Here is a 25,734-nt window from a genome sequence, read left to right as displayed (position 1 = left end):
CAGCGCTCATTTAATACCCTGTTACCTATTCGTTACCTATTCACTTATAATACGTTTGATGTACGTTGCACCTTTTAGAAAATAATTTTCAATTGTGTCCGTGTCTCTGGTGGTAACAATGTGTTCTAAGGGATGAAAATACCCTATTGGCGCACATGTACCCGTCCCAGCGCTCGGTTAATACCCTGTTACCTATTCGTTACCTATTCGTTACTTATTCACTTATAATACGTTTGTTGTACGTTGCACCTTTTAGAAAAGGATTTTTAATAGGTTCATATCTCTGGTGGTAATAATGTGTTCTTTTAGATGAAATACCCCTATTAGCGCGTATGTACTCGTTCCAGCGCTCGGATAATACCCTGTTACTTATTCGTTACCTATTCGTTACCTGTTCACTTATAATACGTTTGTTGTACGTTGCACCTTTTAGAAAAGGATTTTCAATTGTGTCCGTGTCTTTGGTGATAACAATGTGTTCTTAGAGATGAACTGACCCTATTAGCGCGCATTTACTTTTCGAGCGCTCGGTTAATACCCTGTTACCTATTCGTTACCTATTCATTTATAATACGTTTCTTGTACGTTCCAACTTTTAGATAGGATTTTCAATTGTGCCCATATTTCTGGTGGTAATAATGTGTCCGTAGAGATGAAATGACCCTATTTGCGAGCATGTACCCGTTCCGGCGCTCGGTAAATAATCGTTACCTATTCGTTACTTATTCGCTTTTAATGCGGGGGATATACGTTGCACCTTGAAATAAATCGTTTTTTAATTGTGTTCATGTCTCTGGTGGTAATAATGTGTTCCTAGAGATGAATTGACGCTATTAGCGTGCATGTGCCTGTTCCAGCGCTCGGTTAATACCCTGTTACATATTCGTTACCTATTCCATACCTATTAACTTATGAAACGCTTGTTGTACCTTGCACCTTTTAGAAAAGGATTTTTAATTGTGTCCGTGTCTCTGGTGGTAACAATGTGTTCTTAGAGATGAAATGACCCTATTAGCGCGCATATACACGTTCGAGCACTCGGTTAATGCCCTGTTACCTATTCGTTACCTATTCACTTATAATACGTTTGTTGTACGTTGCACCCTTTAGAAGAGGATTTTCAATTGTGCCCATGTCTCTGGTGGTAATAATGTGTTCTTAGAGATGAAATGACTCTATAAGCGCACATGTACCCGTTCCAGCGCTCGGTTAATACCCTGTTACCTATTCGTTACCTATTCGCTTTTAATGCGCGGGGTATACGTTGCAACTTGAAATAAATCGTTTTTTTTAATTGTATTCATATCTCTGGTGGTAACAATGTGTTAAGAACACATTGTTACCACCAGAGACAATTAAAAATCCTTTTCTTAAAGGTGCAAAATACAACAAACGTATTATAAGCGAAAAAGTAACAAATAGGTAACAGGGTATTAGTCGAGCGCTGGAACGGGTACATGCGCGCTAATAGGGTATTTTCATCTCTAAGAGCACATTTTTACCACCAGAGACACGGACACAATTGAAAATCCTTTTCTAAAAGGTGCAACGTACAACAAACGACGTATTTCAAGTGAATAGGTAACGAATAGGTAACAGGGTATTAACCGAGTGCTGGAACGTGTACATGCGCACTAATGGGTTAATTTCATCTCTAAGAACACATTGATACCACCAGACTTATGGGCACAATTGAAAATCCTTTTCTAAAAGGTGCAACGTACAACAAACATATTAAAAGTGAATTGGAACGGGTACATGCGCGCTTATATGGTCATTTCATCTCTAAGAACACATTGTTATGACAAGAGACACGGACACAATTAGAAATCCTTTTCTAAAAGGTGCAACGTACAACAAACGTATTGTAAGTGAATAAGTAACGAATAGGTAACGAATAGGTAACAGGGTATTAACCGAGCGCTGGGACGGGTACATGCGCGCCAATAGGGTATTTTCATCTCTAAGAACACATTTTTACCACCAGAGACACGGACACAATTGAAAATCCTTTTCTAAAAGGTGCAACGTACAACAAACGTTTTATAAGTGAATAGGTAACGAATAGGTAACAGGGTATTAACTGAGCGCTGAACGGGTACATACGCGCTAATAGGGGTATTTCATCTATAAGAACACATTATTACGACCAGAGATATGAATTTAATTGAAAATCCTTTTCTAAAAGGTGCAACGTACAACAAACGTATCATAAGTGAATAGGTAACGAATAGGTAACGAATAGGTAACGAATAGGTAACAGGGTATAAACAGAGCGCTGGAACGGGTATATGCGCTCTAATAGGATATTTTCATCTCTAAGAACACATTTTTACTGCCAGAGACACGGACACAATTGAAATTCCTTTCTAAAAGGTTCAACGTACAACAAACGTTTTATAAGTGAATAAGTAACGAATAGGTAACGAATAGGTAACAGGGTATTAACCGAGCGCTGGAACGGGTACAAGCGCGCTAATAGGGTATTTTCATCTCTAAGAACACATTCTTACCACCAGAGACATGAACACAACTAAAAAACGATTTATTTTAAGGTTCAGCGTGTATCCCTGCTCATTTAAAGCGAATAAGGAACGAATAAGTAACAGGGTATTATCCGAGCGCTAGAACGAGTACATACACACTAATATGGGTATTTCATCTATAAGAACACATTGTTACCACCAGAAAAATGAATTTAATTGAAAATCCTTTTCTTAAAGGTGCAACATACAACAAACGTATTATAAGTGAATAGGTAATGAATAGGTAACAGGGTATTAACCGAGCGCTGGAACGGGTGCATGCGCGCTAATAGGGTTGTTTGACCTCTAAGAACACATTGTTACCACCAGAGATATGAACACAATTAAAAAAACGATTTATATCAAGGTACAATGTTTTCCACGCGCATTAAAAGCAAATAAGGAACGAATAAGTAACAGGGTATTATCAGAGCGCTGGAACGAGTACAAACGCGCAAATAGGGGTATTTCATCTATAATACATTATTACCACCAGAGATATGAACTTAATTAAAAATCCTTTTCTTAAAGGTGCAACGTACAACAAACGTATTATAAGTGAATAGGTAACGAATAGGTAACGAATAGGTAACAGGGTATTAACCGAGCGCTGGGACAGGTACATGCGCGCCAATAGGGTATTTTCATCTCTAAGAACACATTTTTACCACCAGAGACACGGACACAATTGAAAATCCTTTTCTAAAAGGTGCAACGTACAACAAACGTTTTATAAGTGAATAGGTAACGAATAGGTAACAGGGTATTAACTGAGCGCTGGAACGGGTACATACGCGCTAATAGGGGTATTTCATCTCTAAGAACACATTATTACGACCAGAGATATGAATTTAATTGAAAATCCTTTTCTAAAAGGTGCAACGTACAACAAACGTATCATAAGTGAATAGGTAACGAATAGGTAACGAATAGGTAACGAATAGGTAACAGGGTATAAACAGAGCGCTGGAACGGGTACATGCGCTCTAATAGGGTATTTTCATCTCTAAGAACACATTTTTACTGCCAGAGACACGGACACAATTGAAATTCCTTTCTAAAAGGTTCAACGTACAACAAACGTTTTATAAGTGAATAAGTAACGAATAGGTAACGAATAGGTAACAGGGTATTAACCGAGCGCTGGAACGGGTACAAGCGCGCTAATAGGGTATTTTCATCTCTAAGAACACATTCTTACCACCAGAGACATGAACACAACTAAAAAACGATTTATTTTAAGGTTCAGCGTGTATCCCTGCTCATTTAAAGCGAATAAGGAACGAATAAGTAACAGGGTATTATCCGAGCGCTAGAACGAGTACATACACACTAATATGGGTATTTCATCTATAAGAACACATTGTTACCACCAGAAAAATGAATTTAATTGAAAATCCTTTTCTTAAAGGTGCAACATACAACAAACGTATTATAAGTGAATAGGTAATGAATAGGTAACAGGGTATTAACCGAGCGCTGGAACGGGTGCATGCGCGCTAATAGGGTTGTTTGACCTCTAAGAACACATTGTTACCACCAGAGATATGAACACAATTAAAAAACCATTTATATCAAGGTACAATGTTTTCCACGCGCATTAAAAGCAAATAAGGAACGAATAAGTAACAGGGTATTATCAGAGCGCTGGAACGAGTACAAACGCGCAAATAGGGGTATTTCATCTATAAGAACACATTATTACCACCAGAGATATGAACTTAATTAAAAATCCTTTTCTCAAAGGTGCAACGTACAACAAACGTATTATAAGTGAATAGGTAACGAATAGGTAACATGTTATTTACCGTGCGCTGGAACGGGTACATGCGCGCTAATAGGGTCATTTCATCTCTAAGAACACATTGTTACCACCAGACTTATATGGGCACAATTCAAAATCCTTTTCTAAAAGGTGCAACGTACAACAAACGACGTATTTCAAGTGAATGGGTAACGAATAGGTGACAGGGTATTAACCGAGCGCTGGAACGTGTACATGAGCACTAATGGGGTAATTTCATCTCTAAGAACACATTGTTACTACCAGAGACATGGACACAATTAAAAATCTTTTTCTAAAAAGTGCAATGTACAACAAACGTATTATAAGTGAATAGGTAACGAATAGGTAACGAATAGGTAACAGGGTAATAACCGAGCGCTGGAACGGGTACATGCGTGCTAAAAGGGTCATTTCATCTCTAAGAACACATTCTTACCACCAGAGACATGAACACAATTAAAAAAACGATTTATTTCAAGGTGCGACGTATACCCCGCGTATTAAAAGCGAATCAGGTACGAATAAGTAACAGGGTATTATCCGAGCGCTGGAACGAGAACATACGCGCTAATATGGGTATTTCATCTATAAGAACACATAATTACCACCAGAGATATGAACACAATTGAAAATCCTTTTCTAAAAGGTGCAACGTTCAACAAACGTATTAAAAGCGAATAAGTAACGAATATTAACAGGGTATACGTATTATCCGAGCGCTGGAACGGGTACAAATGCGCTTATAGAGTTATATCACCTTTAAGAACCCAAATCTACCACCAGAGACATCAAAACAATTAAAAATCAGGTTTGCGACGTATAATACACGTATTACAAGCGAATTATAAGCGAGTGATGGAACGAATTTAACAAGGTAATAGCATACTCCGAAACGATGTAGACCCTGTTTACATGTTTAACCCCACCACATTATGTTAGTATGTGCCTGTCCCTAGACAAGAGCCTGAAATTAAGTAGTTATCGTTTGTGTTACTTATTTGTTGTCCGTTTATTTTTTTGTATATGAAATACGGCCGTCAGTTTTGTTGTTTGAATTGTGTGAGGTTGTCATGTCTGGGCCTTTTATAGGTGACTACACGGTTTAGGCTATGCTCATTGTGGAAGGCCGTACAGTGACCTATAGTTGATAATTTCTGTGTCATTTTGGTCTAATGTGGAGTGTTGTCTCATTGGCAATCATACCACATCTTCTCTTTTATGCAAGCGCTAACACGGTGATTTCATCCCGTCGAACCAAGATCTATCTTCAAACATACGGACATAAAGCAGTTAAAAGGTAGAACGTATAAAAAACAAATAAGGAACAAATGCGTATCGAACATCAAGTAAAAGGATCGGTTTAGCACAAACACATATAAATAGGTCATAAAAAGATCATTTTACCTCAACAAATTTAAAACTATTACCAGATATAAGCGTTTTAACAACTAGATTTGTAATTGCTAGCAATAACGGATAGCACCCTTCCCCCTATTGCCAGGTGATCGGCAACCATTTCGACAATTCCAAAGTCAAATAGAGCATCTACAGATGTCTAGTAACATTTTTGCAAAGTTTCATTAAGTTTGAACATTTAAATTTTTTGATATTTTTGCTGTTTCCATGGTAACGGCGGCCATTTTGAAAATTCCAACTCTTGCCTATGCCAGTTACCATTCCTGTAAAGTTTCATCCAGTTTGCTGAAAATTCTTATTTTTGAAATTTTTTACCTTATTGCATTTTTTCCATGGTAACAAGACTTATTTTGGAAATTCCAACTCTTAATGCCACATCAACCAATAGCTCATCATTACTGTTAAGTTTTGAGTATTTTGAGAATTTTGAAAATTTTGGTGTAGTTTCCATGGCAACATAGTAGTTGCAATGATCGCCAAAATCATCCAACACCTGTATATAGTGGGCACCTACATTAAAATATGATGATTCTGAGTTGAAGCATATCCAAACAGTTCACCAAAAACCAAAAACTGATTTTTTTACAATTGTGCCGTTTCCATGGTAACGGCAGCCATATTGAACAATTCCATGCCATAATTAAAAAGGGGGAAGGATAAGTAACGAATAGGTAACGAATAGGGAATAGGGAATATGTAACGAATAGGTAACGAATAGGGAATAGGGAATAGGTAACGAATAGGCAACGAATAGGGAATAGGGAATAGGTAACGAATAGGTAACGAATAGGGAATAGGGAATAGGTAACGAATAGGCAACGAATAGGGAATAGGGAATAGGTAACGAATAGGTAACGAATAGGGAATAGGGAATAGGTAACGAATAGGGAATAGGGAATAGGTAACCAACTTGACGCCCAGGTAACGAAAAGGTAACGAATAGGGAATAGGGAATAGGTAACGAATAGGCAACGAATAGGGAATAGGGAATAGGTAACGAATAGGGAATAGGGAATAGGTAACGAATATGTAACGAATAGGGAATAGGGAATAGGTAACGAATAGGGAATAGGGAATAGGTAACGAATAGGGAATAGGGAATAGGTAACCAACTTGACGCCCATTAAAATCGGTGATCTGTGTCTTTTAATTTTAAAATTAAATTTTAAACCGAGAGTCCATTATCAAACGGCAATATCAAAGCCAGTTGCTGTTTATATACTAAATGTACAAATGGTGGATATTTTGTTGAGATACAAGAAAAAAATATGAATACACATAATTCATCATTTAATGACAATAACTTGACATGGAGTATATTCTTAACTTATGATCAATCCTACACTGCTTTTCCTTTTGAAGTGACAGTTTCTCTATCTGATAATCATAATCAATAAGTAGCCACAAGAGTCATAGCTACTGATTTTCTTAAAATTGCTTAACTAGGTACTCTAAGGATGAATATGAAAAGAGGGTGAGGGGATAATACAGGGAAAGGGTTGTCTGTGCAGGGGTTAAATTCCGTAAAATAAATCACTTTAGCCTTTTGCAAAAAGAGAAATACCAAAAGAAGATACAAATAAAAATCACGTTATATTAAAAACCATCCGTAACTTTAACATCATTGGCTTTATGACATAAATACCTTTTCAACAACCCTTATGGTGCAACGTTTTCTGGGTAAACTATCATTGAGTGTCTAGAGATAGGCCCTTGAAAAAAAAACGTCATACCAGGAGCGTAACAATGCATAGCGTCTTTCCTTGTGGAAACAATTCTCAGGTTTCAATGGTCGACCGATTTTATAGATAGTTCGGTAATAAACAGAAATGGTCAATCTAAAAGATGTTTATGAAATATGCAAAGTTGATATACCCTGTCCCAATAGAACAAATATTTTTTTGCATAGAAAAAGGATATATATAAATCTGGGGAAAGAGCGAATTTGATAGTCTTCAGAAAGAAGTCCAAAAATGAACTACGTCGGATAGAAATCGATCTTATGCAAATCTTATGAAAATCTAACTTTGCTACATGCAAATCATTCATAGTTTATGTTGTCTATTAAAATGGGAGATAACTCTCGAATACCGGAAGTTGTGATATGAACCAAAACAACTGAAGTTCGTGTGTTGAATTTGGAAAATAATTTTTAAGTCCAGAAAGAAATATCGTAACCAGGCATTGATGGTAAAAATCGAAATCCCTAATCCCAGTTCTAGTGAAACCTAATGATAACTGGAGATGCATAACATTTTATAAGAAAAAAAAACGAATTTTACGAAGATTTTCCCTTTCGGTAAATTATAAAAATAGCAAAAATATAGACTTGAAAGTGATGTATAGACATAAGATACATTTAAACTTGTAAAAGGGGTCCAATAATTCATGTTGGCTAGTTGTTTACTGGCTTTGATATGCCGATATTTTCCGACCAAAAAAACACATTGCCAGTTTATCTAAAAAAAAAAGGGAGGTTCTTGGAAGAGCATCCACAAACGCTCTACTTTTTTGTTAATCGGACATAGAAATGACCCTTATTGCCTTATCAGAATCGAAATAATTAATGCATGTATGCAAGTTGTATGCATGGGTACATTTGTACATGTAGGCATTATATTTGTGGTATTTTATCCTTCGCTTCACTCATGTTTAAACTCTCATAAAGTATAGCTTGCATCAATTATTTCTTCAATATAAAAATAATAATACCTCCCCCCAAAAAAACCAACCAAAAAAAAAAAAACACAAAAAAACTCCACAAAAAAAAAAAAAAAAAAAAAAAAACCATATAGAAAATACAACCCAGCACGAAAATAAAATATAATGCATAATATAATGTTGCTAAAACATATTTTCTGCTTAATTCACATGCTAAAACCTGGATGAGGTAACCAGAAAAGGCAAATTTACATGTAGTGCACAGCATAAGCAATTAGGTACAGTGTACGCCCTTAGTAATTTGACTTTGATGTGTAACGCTTACAAAAATCAGCCACTCCTGCATCACACTTAGACTCGAAATAAGACTCACAGAATTAGTCATTATTGTGATATATAAACTGAAAAAGCAATATTACTGAGCCTAAGACAATGTAATTAGAGCTATCACAGTCAATAACATTGTCATGAAGACAGTTCATATATCAATCCATTGACCAGTTCTTTAATAACTGTAATGTATATTTAATTCATGAAACATGTTTTTAAAACTTCTCACAAATTTAAATCATTTAAAGCAAACTAAGTATAACTAAAATGTCAATTGTTATTGAAGAATTGAGAGGTCTTTCCTTTTGTAATGTAAAATACATGTTCCAATAGACGAGGAATGTATTGAAAAGGTCAAGGTCAACCTTAAAATGCTTTAAAAACACACTGGAAATCCTTTAAATAAGGTCAAAAACACATAACTCGCTATATAAGCCATGACCTTGACCTTTGACCTTTTGACCTTTGTCAAGGGCATTGGTCCCACATGTCATTGCTGAAGACCCCATGGGTCCAGCACCTTTGATCATATAGTAAAAGCTGATTTTGCCTTTTCGGAAACCTAAAACAAGAGTTATGCCCCTTACAGAAAGGTCAAATCTCTTCGGTCAAAATGTTGTGCATTAATGACCCAAATATTTTCCACTATACAACACTTCTGAAAGTATTAAGGTTGCTGAGTTGTTCTGATAACAAGGTGTAAGGTCAAAGGTCAAGGTCAACATACACAATTGACTTTGAGGTATTTTTCAAAGTCACATGAATGGATGATGAATGGTGAATATCCTAGATGTCTACGACTAAAGGTTTCTGAGTTTTGATGGCCAACCTACACCGTCTAATTTTAATAGGGGCATAGCCTTACCAATGAGTCGTTGAATTTTCGATTTAAATGTAACGAAGAACCAGGGTCTGGTCCTGAACAAAATTCACCCTTCGTTTTTTTCTACCTATTACGGTTACGGTGTTGGAACGATAACAAGGTTTTTTGGTTTCGGAGGGATTACTCCGAACCGACAAAATAATTCGACTCACAGGATGAGTTCCGGATAGGTATTCATGACACCGATACAAAGTGTAAACATGAAAGCGACACGTCTTACGGTTAAGGCTGCTAACTTCGTCAAAGTTTGGCGGAAGAATAATAACAAGAGGCTCTCAAGAGCCCGAATCGCTCACCTTAATTTTTTTGGTTAAATCTCTCATCAATGATTATTTTGGCTTTTCAATTTATTTAAATGTTCTTTGAATCGTCCTATTTTCTTCAAAGCAAAAAAAAAAATCAATTTCTCCTATGTTCTTTTTTAGCCATGAAGGCCATGTTTTTTGACGAAATAAAAAATAAAGCACAAATTTTATTTTATACACCCTACTGATCATTCAGTTGAAGTTTGGTTGAATTTGGTTGAGTAGTTTTAGAGGAGAAGATTGGTTAAAGTTAGCAAATATGATGAATAAATTGTGAAAAATTGTCATCAAAGGACAATAACCCCTTGAGGGGTCAATTGACAATTTTTGTCATTTGACTTTTTTGTAGATCTTACTTTGATGATAATTTTTGCTGTTTACAGTTTATCTTTATCTATAATAATATTCAAGATAATGATAAAAAACTGCAAAATTTCCTTAAAATTACCAATTAAGTGGCAGCAACCCAACAATGGTTTGTTTGATTCATCTGAAAATTTCAGGGCTGATAGATCTTGACCTAATGAACATTTTTACCCCTGTCAGATTTGCTCTAAATGCTTTCGTTTTTGAGATATAAGACAAAAACTGCATTTGACCCCTATGTTCTATTTGAAGTAACGGCGGCCATGTTTTTTGACGGATCAGAAATCCAAGCACACACTTTGTGCAGGATATACGAAGGAACAATCATGCTAAGTTTCATTCAAATCCATTCAGTAGTTTCAGAGGAGAAGATGTTTGAAAAATTGTTAACGACGACAGACGACAGACGACGACGACGACGACGACGACGCCGGACGCCAAGTGATGAGAAAAGCCAGGTGAGCTAATAATAAACAGAAGAAATACAGTAAGGTCTTTCTCTTTTTGAAAACGGAAAGACCTTAATTAAAACGAGCGTCTGGTGTACTAATATATAATCCTGGCACATTTGCTAACTAGTGTACAATTTCTATTGGAAAGCAATCATAGTGATAACTAGAAGTAACTGCCATTTATTTTAGTTAATGTTTGGCAGTTATATTATTTTATTAAACATACTATAGTTTTTTGAAGGTAAGAAAATATTAATTCAAAAAGAAAGAAAACTCAATATTTTTACAATTTTTGTAACTTAACTCCCTGTCATCACACAACCAATAAGATATATGATCCATCTTATGTGTATAATACACTGAATGGCCAATGAAAAAGAGCTTATGAAATCTTTTGGGAAGTGATAGCATCCTGTAACAAATATTTAAAAAAAAAAATTGTGATCCTAAAATTTAAGTGGACAGCCTACATAGTTAAGACAGTACACCATTAAAGAATAATTTCTGGTAACTTGACAAATGATATCTATAAGAATCAAGCAGGCAGTAATACATGAGGGATTTGGGAATCGGCTCATTCTCAGTTTTTGAATGTGTTGAAAAGCTACAGAAAAAATTCTATAAAACTTTTAATCAGTATACGAATTCATTTCATTACTGCCGTTATAAAAAAAAAAACTCAATAGAATGTAAAAACTCTCACAAGAAATAGCAGACATTACATAATATTGGCTTGTATAAAAATATACTTTATTCCGTAAGCAAGTACAGGTCATAGAATTAAACAGATGCGCAAACTATATAGTTTACATATACAGCATTAATGTCATAAACTATTTCTAACATACAGCGGAGTTTGGCTTAGAATTTACATTAGTGATTAAGGTAAATAACAAACAATCAATATTCCTTAATATTTCATACAGATAATAAGTGAACTAATTTAAAAGTAGATGGGTTTCTTTGATAATATATCTTTATACATTCACTTCTGACACTTAAATATTTGTCACACTCTAATTCAAAATGGTATTCGTCTTCGATTTCATTCTTATCACATATAGTACAAACACGCTCATTTCCGGAAAAATTCAAGTATATTCCAGTTTCTACATTAAGTGAATGTGAATTGATTCTATGTTTGGTTACATACGACTGGAACAAACTGTTCAAAGGTCGATTCAAATAAAATTGCAAAGTATGTCCATCATGTATATTGATACAAATAACATTTTGTAGTATTTTAAAAAAATTGACAAGCCTTCATATATATAATTATCAATAATTCTTTTTTTAAATTCAAGCAAAAATAACTGACTATTTCCAACATTTTGTGCTAACAATATATAATGAAATCCATACCTGTTTAGTATGTCTCTTATCATGCTTATCTTACAACTCCAGTCGAGTTCCCATTCGGTTAAACAAAACTAGATTCGTACATATCTTCCTTAATACTCTTCAGTTTACAATTATTACATAATAATGACTCCAACCAGTAACGTACCATTCTTACATACCTATTTACATACAATAAACGCCCATTTTCAAAATACACCATATTGTTAACAGTCCCTTTTCTCACTTTCAAAATTCTTTTTAAAAAATACAAATGAAGCGTTTCTATATCAGCTCACTTATGAAAACCCCATATTTCACAACCATAATCACAACAAGTTGGATTTATATGCTCTGGGAAAATAAATATTTCCTGCTCCATATTTGGTACTCGATATAAGGTAATTGGTCTTTTCGGTAAGTAACCCCTTGCAAATATTTGAATTTATCAATTTTCTGCAATTATTTTGTTTTGGAGAGAAAGATATAAAGTCTGTAAGTTTTAATGAAATCTGACAAAGGCAAGACAAAATGGAAAATGAGTACGAAAATATGTATACACAAAATCAAAACTATTCACAAAAAACTTAAAATGAGCAACATGAGTCCCATCAAGATTTTGAGGCATCCGTCATATTACTGCACGCGAAATTCAATAAAAGAAAATGTTCGATGTAGTCGCAATGAAATAAAAGAGAACGGAGTTTTTGTTAGGAAAAGCGAAACAAAACTAATATGATATGTTGCAAAGTTATTATTTTACTATTTTTGTCTTCTGAAGAGTCATATCGCATTCTTCAAAACCCAAATTGTGGTAGAAGCATGACTGTGCTTTGAGTTTCACTGGTCCAACAATCTTTTCTGTTCTAAATGTTATTTTGTTAACATTGTCAGATGTTCCAGGTCCAGTGTTCTTGTATAGTTCGTCTAGCACTGTGTGTATTTCATTGAGTTCTCTGAAGATTTGCTTGCTTATATTTTTCTCACAAAGTTTCTGTTCAACCTTCTCTTTCAATAAAAGTATTTGTAATTCAGGATTCGATGTATTAAGTGGTAATACGCACTGACTAATTTCTCTGTTTACATCCGTAAGTATGTCTAGTATATGAACAGTACTCCCTACCTCGTATTTATCTAATGTACGATATAATGCTCTTAGCATCCAACCTCCTTCATCCGGACAACTAGCATCACAGAAGGCAGGTTCTCCTGAAATTAAAAAAAAAACAACATTAAATGGAAAGTTACTGATGTAATGTGAAAAAAAAAGTAAAACAAATAAACAAATACCTTATACTCACCACCAATACTTCATATGCACTACTATACAATGTTGGCCATTAGAAAAGGTGAATATCTAACATTGTCAACACGAAAAAGATATTTCACTGAGGTCGCAGCCCACAATGAAATATTTTTTAAAGTTGTTAATTTAGATAGCAAAAATAAAAAACACCGAAATATTGTCGGCCCTGAAAAGGATAGTTTATGATAAATATCTTAGGCCCAAAATGCATTTCCAAAATATATTTGTGTCGTACAATTTCTTGTATATTCAACAAAGGTAACATTTTGTTTGTAAAAAGTTGCCTAAAAGGAATCGTGTATAAGAGAAAAACTTGTCGCTAGATGCATTTCTACCAAGTCAGAAATAGGGCAGTTAAATCCATTCGTTTGATGTGTTTGAGCTTTTGATTTTGCATTTGATTAGGGACTTCACGTTTCGAATTTATCTCGGAGTTTCATGATACAGGTTTTTCATTGAAAACAAAAAATCCAAATATGAATCAGTTCACCGTGTGTAAAGGAAGCTGTAAGATATTTAAATACTTATCTTCGCGTCGGACAAACTTCTTCGTGAATGTTCGATTTAGTAATAGAGATTAAAATGCCAGTCTATAAATATAGGGGGAGGGCAGTAAAAAAATTTACAAATAAATCCATTATCTAATGCGATCTCGAATGCTCACCTTAATTTTTTTGGTTAAATCTCTCATCAATGATTATTTTGGCTTTTCAATTTATTTAAATGTTCTTTGAATCGTCCTATTTTCTTCAAAGCAAAAAAAAAAATCAATTTCTCCTATGTTCTTTTTTAGCCATGAAGGCCATGTTTTTTGACGAAATAAAAAATAAAGCACAAATTTTATTTTATACACCCTACTGATCATTCAGTTGAAGTTTGGTTGAATTTGGTTGAGTAGTTTTAGAGGAGAAGATTTGTTAAAGTTAGCAAATATGATGAATAAATTGTGAAAAATTGTCATCAAAGGACAATAACCCCTTGAGGGGTCAATTGACAATTTTTGTCATTTGACTTTATTGTAGATCTTACTTTGATGATAATTTTTGCTGTTTACAGTTTATCTTTATCTATAATAATATTCAAGATAATGATAAAAAACTGCAAAATTTCCTTAAAATTACCAATTAAGTGGCAGCAACCCAACAATGGTTTGTTTGATTCATCTGAAAATTTCAGGGCTGATAGATCTTGACCTAATGAACATTTTTACCCCATGTCAGATTTGCTCTAAATGCTTTCGTTTTTGAGATATAAGACAAAAACTGCATTTGACCCCTATGTTCTATTTGAAGTAACGGCGGCCATGTTTTTTGACGGATCAGAAATCCAAGCACACACTTTGTGCAGGATATACGAAGGAACAATCATGCTAAGTTTCATTCAAATCCATTCAGTAGTTTCAGAGGAGAAGATGTTTGAAAAATTGTTAACGACGACAGACGACAGACGACGACGACGACGACGACGACGCCGGACGCCAAGTGATGAGAAAAGCGGAAAACGGAAAGACCTTAATTAAAACGAGCGTCTGGTGTACTAATATATAATCCTGGCACATTTGCTAACTAGTGTACAATTTCTATTGGAAAGCAATCATAGTGATAACTAGAAGTAACTGCCATTTATTTTAGTTAATGTTTGGCAGTTATATTATTTTATTAAACATACTATAGTTTTTTGAAGGTAAGAAAATATTAATTCAAAAAGAAAGAAAACTCAATATTTTTACAATTTTTGTAACTTAACTCCCTGTCATCACACAACCAATAAGATATATGATCCATCTTATGTGTATAATACACTGAATGGCCAATGAAAAAGAGCTTATGAAATCTTTTGGGAAGTGATAGCATCCTGTAACAAATATTTAAAAAAAAAAATTGTGATCCTAAAATTTAAGTGGACAGCCTACATAGTTAAGACAGTACACCATTAAAGAATAATTTCTGGTAACTTGACAAATGATATCTATAAGAATCAAGCAGGCAGTGACACATGGGGGATTTGGGAATCGGCTCATTCTCAGTTTTTGAATGTGTTGAAAAGCTACAGAAAAAATTCTATAAAACTTTTAATCAGTATACGAATTCATTTCATTACTGCCGTTATAAAAAAAAAAAACTCAATAGAATGTAAAAACTCTCACAAGAAATAGCAGACATTACATAATATTGGCTTGTATAAAAATATACTTTATTCCGTAAGCAAGTACAGGTCGTAGAATTAAACAGATGCGCAAACTATATAGTTTACATATACAGCATTAATGTCATAAACTATTTCTAACATACAGCGGAGTTTGGCTTAGAATTTACATTAGTGATTAAGGTAAATAACAAACAATCAATATTCCTTAATATTTCGTCACCGTGTGTAAAGGAAGCTGTAAGATATTTAAATACTTATCTTCGCGTCGGACAAACTTCTTCGTGAATGTTCGATTTAGTAATAGAGATTAAAATGCCAGTCTATAAATATAGGGGGAGGGCAGTAAAAAAATTTACAAATAAATCCATTATCTAATGCGATCTCGAATGCAATTCTCTTTCTCTATATATGATGAAGATATTGTACATGACGCAGTTGACACAAATTAAAAAGGACTAGCTAAAAAATCATATAGTCTTAATTCAAAATATAATCAAAGTTTCCATAAAAATCTTGATAATGTTCAGCCCGGAGCTATGAAGTTGTCCAAATATTGAATTTAGATTATTCATATCAATTTAAAAAATGACCTATGAAATTACTAACAAACAAAACAAGTACATCACTGAAACATCTCAAAATATCCGAACGGAGCACCATTTTTAAACGCATGCTGGACATGACTTTTATACTTACATTCAGTCTTAAATTTTTACTACTTTTGATAAACCGTAAATGAACCATTTGTAAAGCTATGAACCCGTTGCTTGATTACATGTTCAATTCAAAATCAATTGAATTTATATAAGATTTTGTTTTGTTTGCAACATTTACTTGCGTTTGAAATAATTTCAATGAAAGCTTACCGGAGGTCATTGATCGGACGCACATTCGTTAGGTCATGATAAATTGTTATTAATGACTAATCAGCTTTTCTTTTGACAGAAATTGCCGAGTGTAGATGCTTGGACAGTGTCAATTACATCGTCATAGTTTTATGACATTGTCTGTGAAGACCAAAACTATTCGCAATACTATAGTGAGTGTGTCTGTGTGTATTGTTTCAATTATTATTTGAAAAAAAGAAACTGTACTGTGTGTGTAAAAAAAAAGCCTGTGCATTTGTTCATAGAAACTTTTTATTTTAAAATCCTCTACATAAGCATATAGACGAAAGTCGTAGAAATATGTATTCAGATATAAAGTCTTGTATAGAAATTAACACATCATAGATGCCAAGATGGAAATTTTACATTTTCGCGAGTTTCGTCAACAAAAGACGCTTGAATCATAAAATGTTAAAGAGGCCAAATAAAGTACGAAGTTAAAGAGCATTGAAGACCATAAATTCATAAACATTTTGTAAAATACAGCTAAGGTAATATATTCCTGTAGAAGGTAGAAAAGCCTTGGTATTTCAAAAATTCAAAGTTGTATTAACAGTTAATAGAACATACTAATAAACTGTATGTTTATTTTGCGTTTGATTTAGGAGTTAAAATATTGCCTTGCAAGCCTTTCTATAAACTCTGAAACTACAAATGTTAAGTATGTAGAAACTGTCAGTAGAGATCGGAGAAATGATATAATGGTTTGTTCGAAAAAGTTATTTCATTTTAGCGTGATGATATAATACTGATGTCGGGATTTAACAATGAATTGCAATTGATGCTTAACGATTTTTAAATAATGTTGTTAACAATGGAAATTGAAAATAAATGTAATTTGCAGTTTGTTAATCAGTGTCAATCAGCCGTCAAAAGGGCAGACATATTCACATTCATGTTAATACGCCAGTTTTGGCGTGTTGCCGAAAAGTTAAATACGCAAAAAATCTTAAAATAGGAGATAAGAAATTTATTTTTCCACACTCGTTACCTAAATTGTATTTTTGTGTCATTGAATTTGCCCGGCGCATGTATATATTTGTTGGTTACCGCAAATGAAGACAACAGACTATACCGCTGTTCAAAACTCATAAATCCATGGACAATAAACAAAATCAGGGTAACAAACTAAAACCGAGGGAAAAGTATTAGATATAAGAGGAGAACATCGACATAACACTAAAATGTAACACACACAGAAACGGACCGAGCATCAGACAAAATCCCACGAAAATAACAAATATGATATCAAAACCAAATACAAGAATTTGGGATAGACAAGAACCGTGACACGTCTTATCGCAATGTGAATTTGCACTTAAAAATAAGAGAAAACGAACGACACAACGTCAATATGTATTACACACAGAAACGAACTATAGAACTATAATATAACAATGGCCATATTCCTGACTTGGTACAGGCCATTTTTTAAGGAAAAAATGGTGGGTTGAACCTGGTTTTGTGGCATGCCAAACCTCGCACTTTTATGGCCATGTGAAATATCTCATCAAAATGAAAACACAACACCACACGACTACAATATAAATAAAATGGAGAACACAATTGACAAAGAATCACACGAACAACAGCCGACAACAGGCAACAAGTTCAAAATTTTAATACGCCAGAAGTGTATTTTGTCCACACGGAAAAATATGAACTCAATGAAATTTGCAGTCTGATTTAAATTAGCTACAAAAACTCTTTTTGATCATTTAAATGAATGTTTTTTGTTTATTATTTAATTAAACGATTAACAAGAAGTGGAAATAATTATTGTAACGTCGAGGGTTAGTATCGCCGCCATCTTGTTTACATTACATTTACAAAAAGTAGTTCGGTCAACGTTGTCTATCGAAAAATAAACAACGTAAAGAACATATACAGTACTGGAGGTTCTCTCCACCTATCATATCAACGTATTCCTTAATTTGCAAATCATATAAGATTTTTTTCAATATAAACCTTCTATTTAACCTAACAGCAAGTTTTTAGATTTTCTTCTTGTTTGACATTCATCACTGATCAGAAAATTCATTGGCAGGCAAGATATATAATTATTTTTTTCTGACTTTTGCGTAGTAATGCCTGAAAATCAAAGTTACTTAACAGTACTAAACTGACTGCAAATTAAATGTCTGAATAGAACTGATGTATAATAAGACATATATAGAAAACAAAATTAACTTCTGACGGCATTTACCAAGAATTAAGTATTTTTCGGTTCAGATTTTTTAGATGATTTTGAGATCAATTGTCATTTTAAAACTGAAACACGTTATTTGTACTAACCAGGCATACAAGGGAACACCACAACACAATCATCACAATGTGGAATTTCAACTTGTACTGATGTCTCTATTTTCTCAATATCTTCATTATCTTCAAAATATTCAACTTTTCTAGCATTCCTTTTAGGAATACATTCAACTGATACAAGATATTCCTGCCTTTTATGCATCATTCTTTTCCTATCTGCCTGAAACAAATCATACTAAATATTATGAATTACTTGACGTCTCTCAAATACCGACAAGTCTTATGGTGTCTAAAATAATATGTTTTGTTTTGGTCCATGGAAATCAACAAATATGACCGTCTGTGGTAAAATATTACATGAACATCAAATGCACATACTGTGGATACATTATTGCTCGTTGGAAATCTTTTATGTAGATTGGATATTTACAGTAACAACAAATGTTAATCTGCAACAAAGTACCATTTGTTTTGTAACTCAGATGAAGAGTTTGGGAAAAGTAAGAAGTCAACTATCCGCGGATATTCGTAAATAATGAGTCAATGGTCGAACAACTGAAGGGAAAATTTGAACAGACTTTCCTGTAAAATCTAATTATGTGTAAAAATCTATAAATATCTATACATCAGGGGTTTTTTTTTGTATGAGGAGGTGATTTGGTAATTGCATTCACTTGAGCTATACCAGTGGCTTAACAATATTCACATTTACCAAGATCCACAGTCACATTTGATTGTGACAATTTATAAAAAAAAATCCTGATATTTCACGAGCTCTCAGTGTCAATGGTACTTGCTAGTTACCTTTCACATGTTTCAATCAAACAGATTTACTCACAAATGTTGCTTGCCCAATTTGTCTATACAAACGTCTATCCTTTGAATCGGATGGGCATCACATTTTGAATTTGATTTTTTGTCTGAAATCAGTTACGAAACAAAACGTTTTATCTGGTTTGGGCTCAAGAAGACAAGTAGAGCTCTATTATCTGTCACTCGGCTCAATAATATCGTTGTTAAGCATATATCTAACTACTTGTCTAAAAAATCATGTTTAAAGATAGGCAAAATATAAAAGAGGAACATTCATTCGAACAACGCCATGACTAAACTAAAAAGAGAAACAGGCAAATAATAGTACACAAAGACACAACATAGAAAACAAAAGACTAACAACACGAACGATTTAGCAGGTAATGATGTTGCTTAAGAACATAGCCTACATCAACATCGTGACAAGCAGCAGTGATTTTGTTTGGCATATCTGCATGGAAACAGACTTTTAAAAGAAAATACCAAAGTACTCAACAATTTTTTTTCTACGATGAAAAATTAAATGTGCAAGTTGGTTTGAGTCTTATTAGTTATCGAAGGTACTACGCTTATAATTTCATACGTCAGACATGCATTTCGTCTACATAAGACTCATCAGTGACGCTAAATTAAAAAATAGTTAGAAAGCCAATCAAGTACGAAGTTGAAAGGCATTGATGCAATTGAGCAATAATTAAGCAATTTCAAAAAGTTGTGTCAAATACAGCTAAGGATATCTATGCCTGGGATAAGAAAGTCCGTTGTTATACGAATGATGCATACTTTTGCAAACAGTTAATTAAAAAAAAAATATCATATAATTGATATGCATGTCAATGCCGAAGTGCTGACTACTGGGCTGATGATACCCTCGGGGATGAAACGTCCACCAACAGTGGCATCGACCCAGTAGTGTTGATAGTTATCAAAGGTACTAGGCTTATAATTTCATACGCTTAAGATGTATTGGGCAAATCTTTTAGGAATTTTGGTCCTGGTATTATGATGAGATTATTCATATGCCAGACACGCGTTTCGTCTACAACAGACTTATTCATGACGCTTAGATCAAAATAGTTAGAAAGCCAAACAAGTAAAATATTTTAGAGCATTGCTAAATTTGATAAAATTTCTGAATTTTTTAATATGACAGTTTGTTCCATAGTGTTTGAATCTAAAGATTGTTAAACTATGTTTAGTTTGTCATGATCATTCGCCAAATTAACCATGACTTAATATGTGGTTTACTCGCATATTCATTAGTATGCTGAAAATATGATTTATCATATTTGTATGACCCAATCCATTGTGTATACGTCGACCTGGTGTTTTTACAATATAATTCAAATAATTTATTTTACTCTCTCTAGTATAAGGACCAAGATATTTGGCCTGTAAAGGATGTACAGGGACTGGCAAAAATACATGAATCTTATCACAGACTCAAAAACATTGTCCCTGGCATCTTTTGCATACCATGTTTTTATCTTTATTTGGTGAAAGGTACAACGCAATCAATGAGTACTCGGCTAAAAAGTTCTGCAAAAGGCTGAAATAGACAGAAGAGGTGCTGGTGGTATTTTATGATTTTTTTATTTTTTTTTAATTTTATGATTTCATCATTTCTAAGTTTGTAAAACTGCTGCAAGATCTTAAGGCAAGTCTACCCTATACCTAAGTGTCCAACAAAGGGTATGTAGGCATAATAATTTCTTGCCTTTTTGGCAGCACCACTTGGTATACCACTCTCCATTCCTCTTCTGGGGAACATCGGGGGCCCCCTCTTCATCATTAAAATGCAGTCTAAATGGTAGTACATGTAACATTCGGCCACTTCGTGTGCTTCTCCGTGTGGTTGATCCCTTCTTTAGAGCTGAAGAACCTTAAGGCCTTTTTTTGGTCATTCACCAAATTTCCTTTGGTCTAATTAATGACTGTTCATGGCAAAATAACATTCTTGTTAGTTTTTTGTGCTCTTATCATAGCCTTTTTTGAACTACAGTTACCTTCAATGTCGGAAAGGAATATGTCAAAAAGGTACATGTACATCTTGCCGTCGACTAAGTAACAACACAAACTACAGTTCAACAGTACCTTTTAGTGATTAAACATCCATCACCATTTCACATGTAATAATTGTTTCTGCAACCACTTACCTAGAATTAATGCACCACTCAACAGGGAGATTAGGATTCCCCACCTTCTAAATAAAATGGAGGCACCAACATAAGTGTCCTTGTTTAAAAGCAAAACACCTTCTAACAATAAAGACTAAATGTCTCTTTGTAGAATTTGGATCTCTAAGCCTAATTCAATAGAATACAGAAAAAAATACTGTAATAATAACGAGATTCCGGACAAGCCGCTTATTTATGTTACGGCCAATTCAACAACTCTTTTGTGAATCCAATGTCTATGTCGGAAACTTTAATGTCTGTAAATATCTAGTTGTCACTGATATTTCTAGAACACTGTAGAAGGGAAACTCGAAGAGAATTGTAGAACAGAAAATTCTAGAACAATGCAAGCAGTTTAAATTTCTAATCTTTTATAATGATCATTCTGGAATCGTCATATGTGTAAATGAAATAGAAAGTTCTTATCATTCCGTTGTTTCAAATATTTCCAAAACTGCACAGTTACATAAGCATTTGTTAAGTAAACATATTTTGCAAACATATCATAAGGCCACACAATACAATTTGAGGAAATAAGTAAACATGATAGTTACAATATCACAACAATTCTTTAACAATATTTATCAAAAGCTTAAAAAACCAGAGTTATCCAAAGACGATTGGACACACATTTAAAGTGAAAGATTCAGAATGAAAAAAATAGTTGTAAGGAAAAAAATACATGTGTTTCGCTCATTTATGGTCAGATAAACTATTATTTCTTTGAATCACACGGATAATGACTAAGACAATGGAGTATTATAATCTGCAATGATAATGATTGTCAATCATGCATTTTCCCAATTTGTAATATTCTCCCAAATATTTATTACAGACTTTTACATTCCTCGGCACATACCTAAGGCATATTTACATAAACCATTGATAAATAGTTTACTATCATATACGTAAAATCTTATGTTAGAATCACAATTTTATGCAGTTTGAACCTAACCTGTATGAAAAATATCTTCATTCTGTTTTGCAACCCTTCTATTCCATTTATCGTAGTCATTAATTCTTGAGTGTTAAATATTCCTTCCTTTGTATAAAAATAATGCCGATAACTTGGCTTTCGACTTTTGTGTCTGACTGTTGATTCTTCACCCCAGGTGCTCAAAACAAATATAAAATACTTTATATTCGGCATCGTATGTTCCCGAACTGAAACAAATGAAAAATTATCAAATTTCACGTTAAAAACACATTTTGAATGGCTGATACGGGCAGTTATTTTCTACCTCATGGCTCAGTGGAAGACAAATTTTCAATGTCCCACTAACGTGCATACCATTTAAACATGGACAATGTAAAGGACATTGAAGTGAATTCGAACCAATTATTTTCAAGACCTTTTAAAAGTAAAATGTATGAAACACAACCTCTTTGATTTTAACATTTTATTTGAATCACAAAATAACAAGAAATCGTGCTTCACTTTTATTTTTTTTAATAACTTTACCATTGTTAAATTGTTATGTAAATAAATTCATAGTTTTAAAAGCAATTTCATTTCAAATCTAAAGACAATAGTGACATAACATTTAGTATACTCAGTATAATGAATGTATTGGTACCTTGCGTTGTCAAGGTTGACCTCGCCTTGATTGATTAATTTTTTTTCACAAGCTCTGGTGAACAACCCGAACAGTATTTGGACCTATCAGCTAAATCTGTACATCACAGATATCCAACTCAACAGACTAAAGTTTCTGACAACTTACTAAGACGACAACAAAACATCAGTGAGGGGGGATAGGAGGGGTCCTGATCCCGAAATCCTGGGGTTAAAAACACGAAATCCCGAAATTCCGGGCTTAAAAACACGAAATCCCGAAATCCCGAGGTCCCGAAATCCGAAAAAAAAAATTCCAGAGCCCGAAAGGGTCAATCCCGAGATCCAGAGCTTAAAAACACCCGATCCCGGAGTCCCGATAAAGGTCCTTTCCCCCTCATCAGTTGTAGTTGAGTTTGAAAAAGATGGCAGAAGGTTTTTGTATTTGAGATGAGCAAATACAAATTCTTGTGTATGGGCATTCCTGTATGAAGGGGCAATATCCTGCATGCGCCTCCAATTGCAGAACACAAAATATGTGTTCAAACAAATGTCTCGGTGAAGTGATATTGAACATGTTTCATTTTTAAACAAGTGACTGAGTTTAACCATATGTTTTGATAAGGATATCAGGGGACATTGACTAAACTATGGAGTTATTAAATGTATTCAAAGTATTGAATTTTCATAGAACTCATTGTGTGAAAAAAAAAATATTTTGTACCATGTACAGCTGCATCACATACAGATTTTTGTTGTATGCTAATTTCAGGGAAAATGAATCACACTTCCTTCCCCAAAAATTTAACCTTGTTTGAAACTGGTATTTGTAACAGTCAAATTGGGTTATTATGATTAAAACCTAGATTATGATTTTACAGTAAATTTGACTGCTTATATAGTAAAATACCGGTATTATTTTCTCAACAAAAATAGCCTCTGATAGACTAATTAATATATATTGTTTAAGATGACCATGACCACAGAGGGAAATAATAATCACTTCTCTGGTATCTGTTGATAGAAAAATTAGCTAATTTCGTGAACTGTATCCATACAGCAGTTTATTTTGCACTGTTTGGTGTTGAGACATAACAAAAGAGATGCTCTTCAATTGACAGACAGATAAGGTTAAAGGAAGTAAAGATGTTACTAGGTAAAAGATAATGTAAGTGTTGCTGCCCTGGTAATTGGAAGATAAAATTGAAAATAGTGGAAATGGGTGTTGAACTCTGGTGTTATAATAGCGAAAAATTTGGCGAAAACTTATATGACGAGAAACATTTTCTGTGCGAAACTTAGTAAGGGGTGCTCTTCGTTCATGCTATTCCGAAAATTCAGGAATAGTTGAGTACCCTTTTCTATCAAAAGCAGCTGCAGTACCTAAGTACATTGGCTACGCGATTTGCATAACGATCGAAACTGTGAAAATGGAAATAAACTTAGGACGTTCAGACAGTATAAAAATAGTCTTCAGCCAAGCAGTTATGAGAAATCCGTCAAGTTTAGAGACTATCGTAGAACTTTATCAAACTTTCGTTGTGGTTCATTACCACTCGCCATTGAAACAGGACGTTACACCAAGCCAGTTACACCTTTAAATGAAAGAATTTGTCAGTTTTGTGATGGAAATACGATTGAAACTGAACAACATTTTTTAATGAACTGTAATTTTTATTCCGACTTGAGAGAGGAACTTTGAATTTCACCCTTTTTATCAAACTATGTTTTTATAATCTTAAGTGTAGAAGAAAATTTAATTATATTATGAGCTGTGATGAAATTCAATTTTTGTTAGCGAAAACATTGCATTGGATGTTTAAGAGGAGAAAGATAAATTTATAACTTTTAAAGAACTTAAATTTTTAATTATTATTTATTTGCATATTATTAAAGATTCTTAAATCAATTCTACCCTTTTTGTACTTTTTAGTTAAAAATTGCTGATCTACGAAGTAATTGTTTTGTATTTTTAAATTTTACTTTTGAAAAATGTATTAAATTGTGTATGCATTTAATGTGCATGAGGTAAAAATGTCTCATACGTCTTTTCAGGCAGGAATCTAATATATTTTTATGCTGTTTTTATCTGATGTATAATATATTATGTATAATGTCAGATTGTGACACTGTAATAAACTAATTACTTACTTACTTACTTACTTACTTACTTACTTACTTACTTACTTACTTACTTACTTACTTACCTAAGGTGTTGATAATTCAGAATTTGAAACTTTTATCTTGAATCGTTAATAGTGAAAACGCAGGACCTAAAAAGGATACCATTGTCGTCTATTTTAATGATTGCTTCATTGTAACCAAAAAGGAAATTAGGATTTCTGTCTAATCACTGAAGTTTTCGAGATATTTAAAAATTGGATAGGTAAACTAATAAACTACTAGGTAGTAAACCGTATCAGAAGAAAATTGCTGATCACCGTGAACCTATAAAAGAGGGACGAAAGAAACCAAAGGGACAGTCAAAGTATAATCTATATCAACTTATTACTGTTTTTCTTAA

The 25,734-nt window shown here is 33.7% G+C and overlaps 1 protein-coding gene across 1 annotated transcript in view; it reads right to left on the bottom strand.

The window, feature by feature from the left end:
* Positions 1-12,816: 12,816 nt before the first annotated feature.
* The window catches only part of LOC134727830 (uncharacterized), a 102,578-nt gene continuing 89,660 nt past the window's right edge, over positions 12,817-25,734 (bottom strand). Inside the window, exons 8-9 of the mRNA XM_063592221.1 lie at positions 18,699-18,885; positions 12,817-13,271 (exon numbers count right to left, since the gene is read on the bottom strand). Of these exons, the coding sequence (XP_063448291.1) occupies positions 12,817-13,271; positions 18,699-18,885 (642 nt within the window). The remainder of the gene's footprint in view (positions 13,272-18,698; positions 18,886-25,734) is intronic.

The sequence above is a fragment of the Mytilus trossulus genome, chromosome 8, assembly GCF_036588685.1.
Source record: "Mytilus trossulus isolate FHL-02 chromosome 8, PNRI_Mtr1.1.1.hap1, whole genome shotgun sequence".
Lineage (NCBI taxonomy): Eukaryota > Metazoa > Mollusca > Bivalvia > Mytilida > Mytilidae > Mytilus > Mytilus trossulus.
Note: the sequence above shows the minus strand (reverse complement) of the source record. Positions and strands in the feature narration are given on the sequence as shown.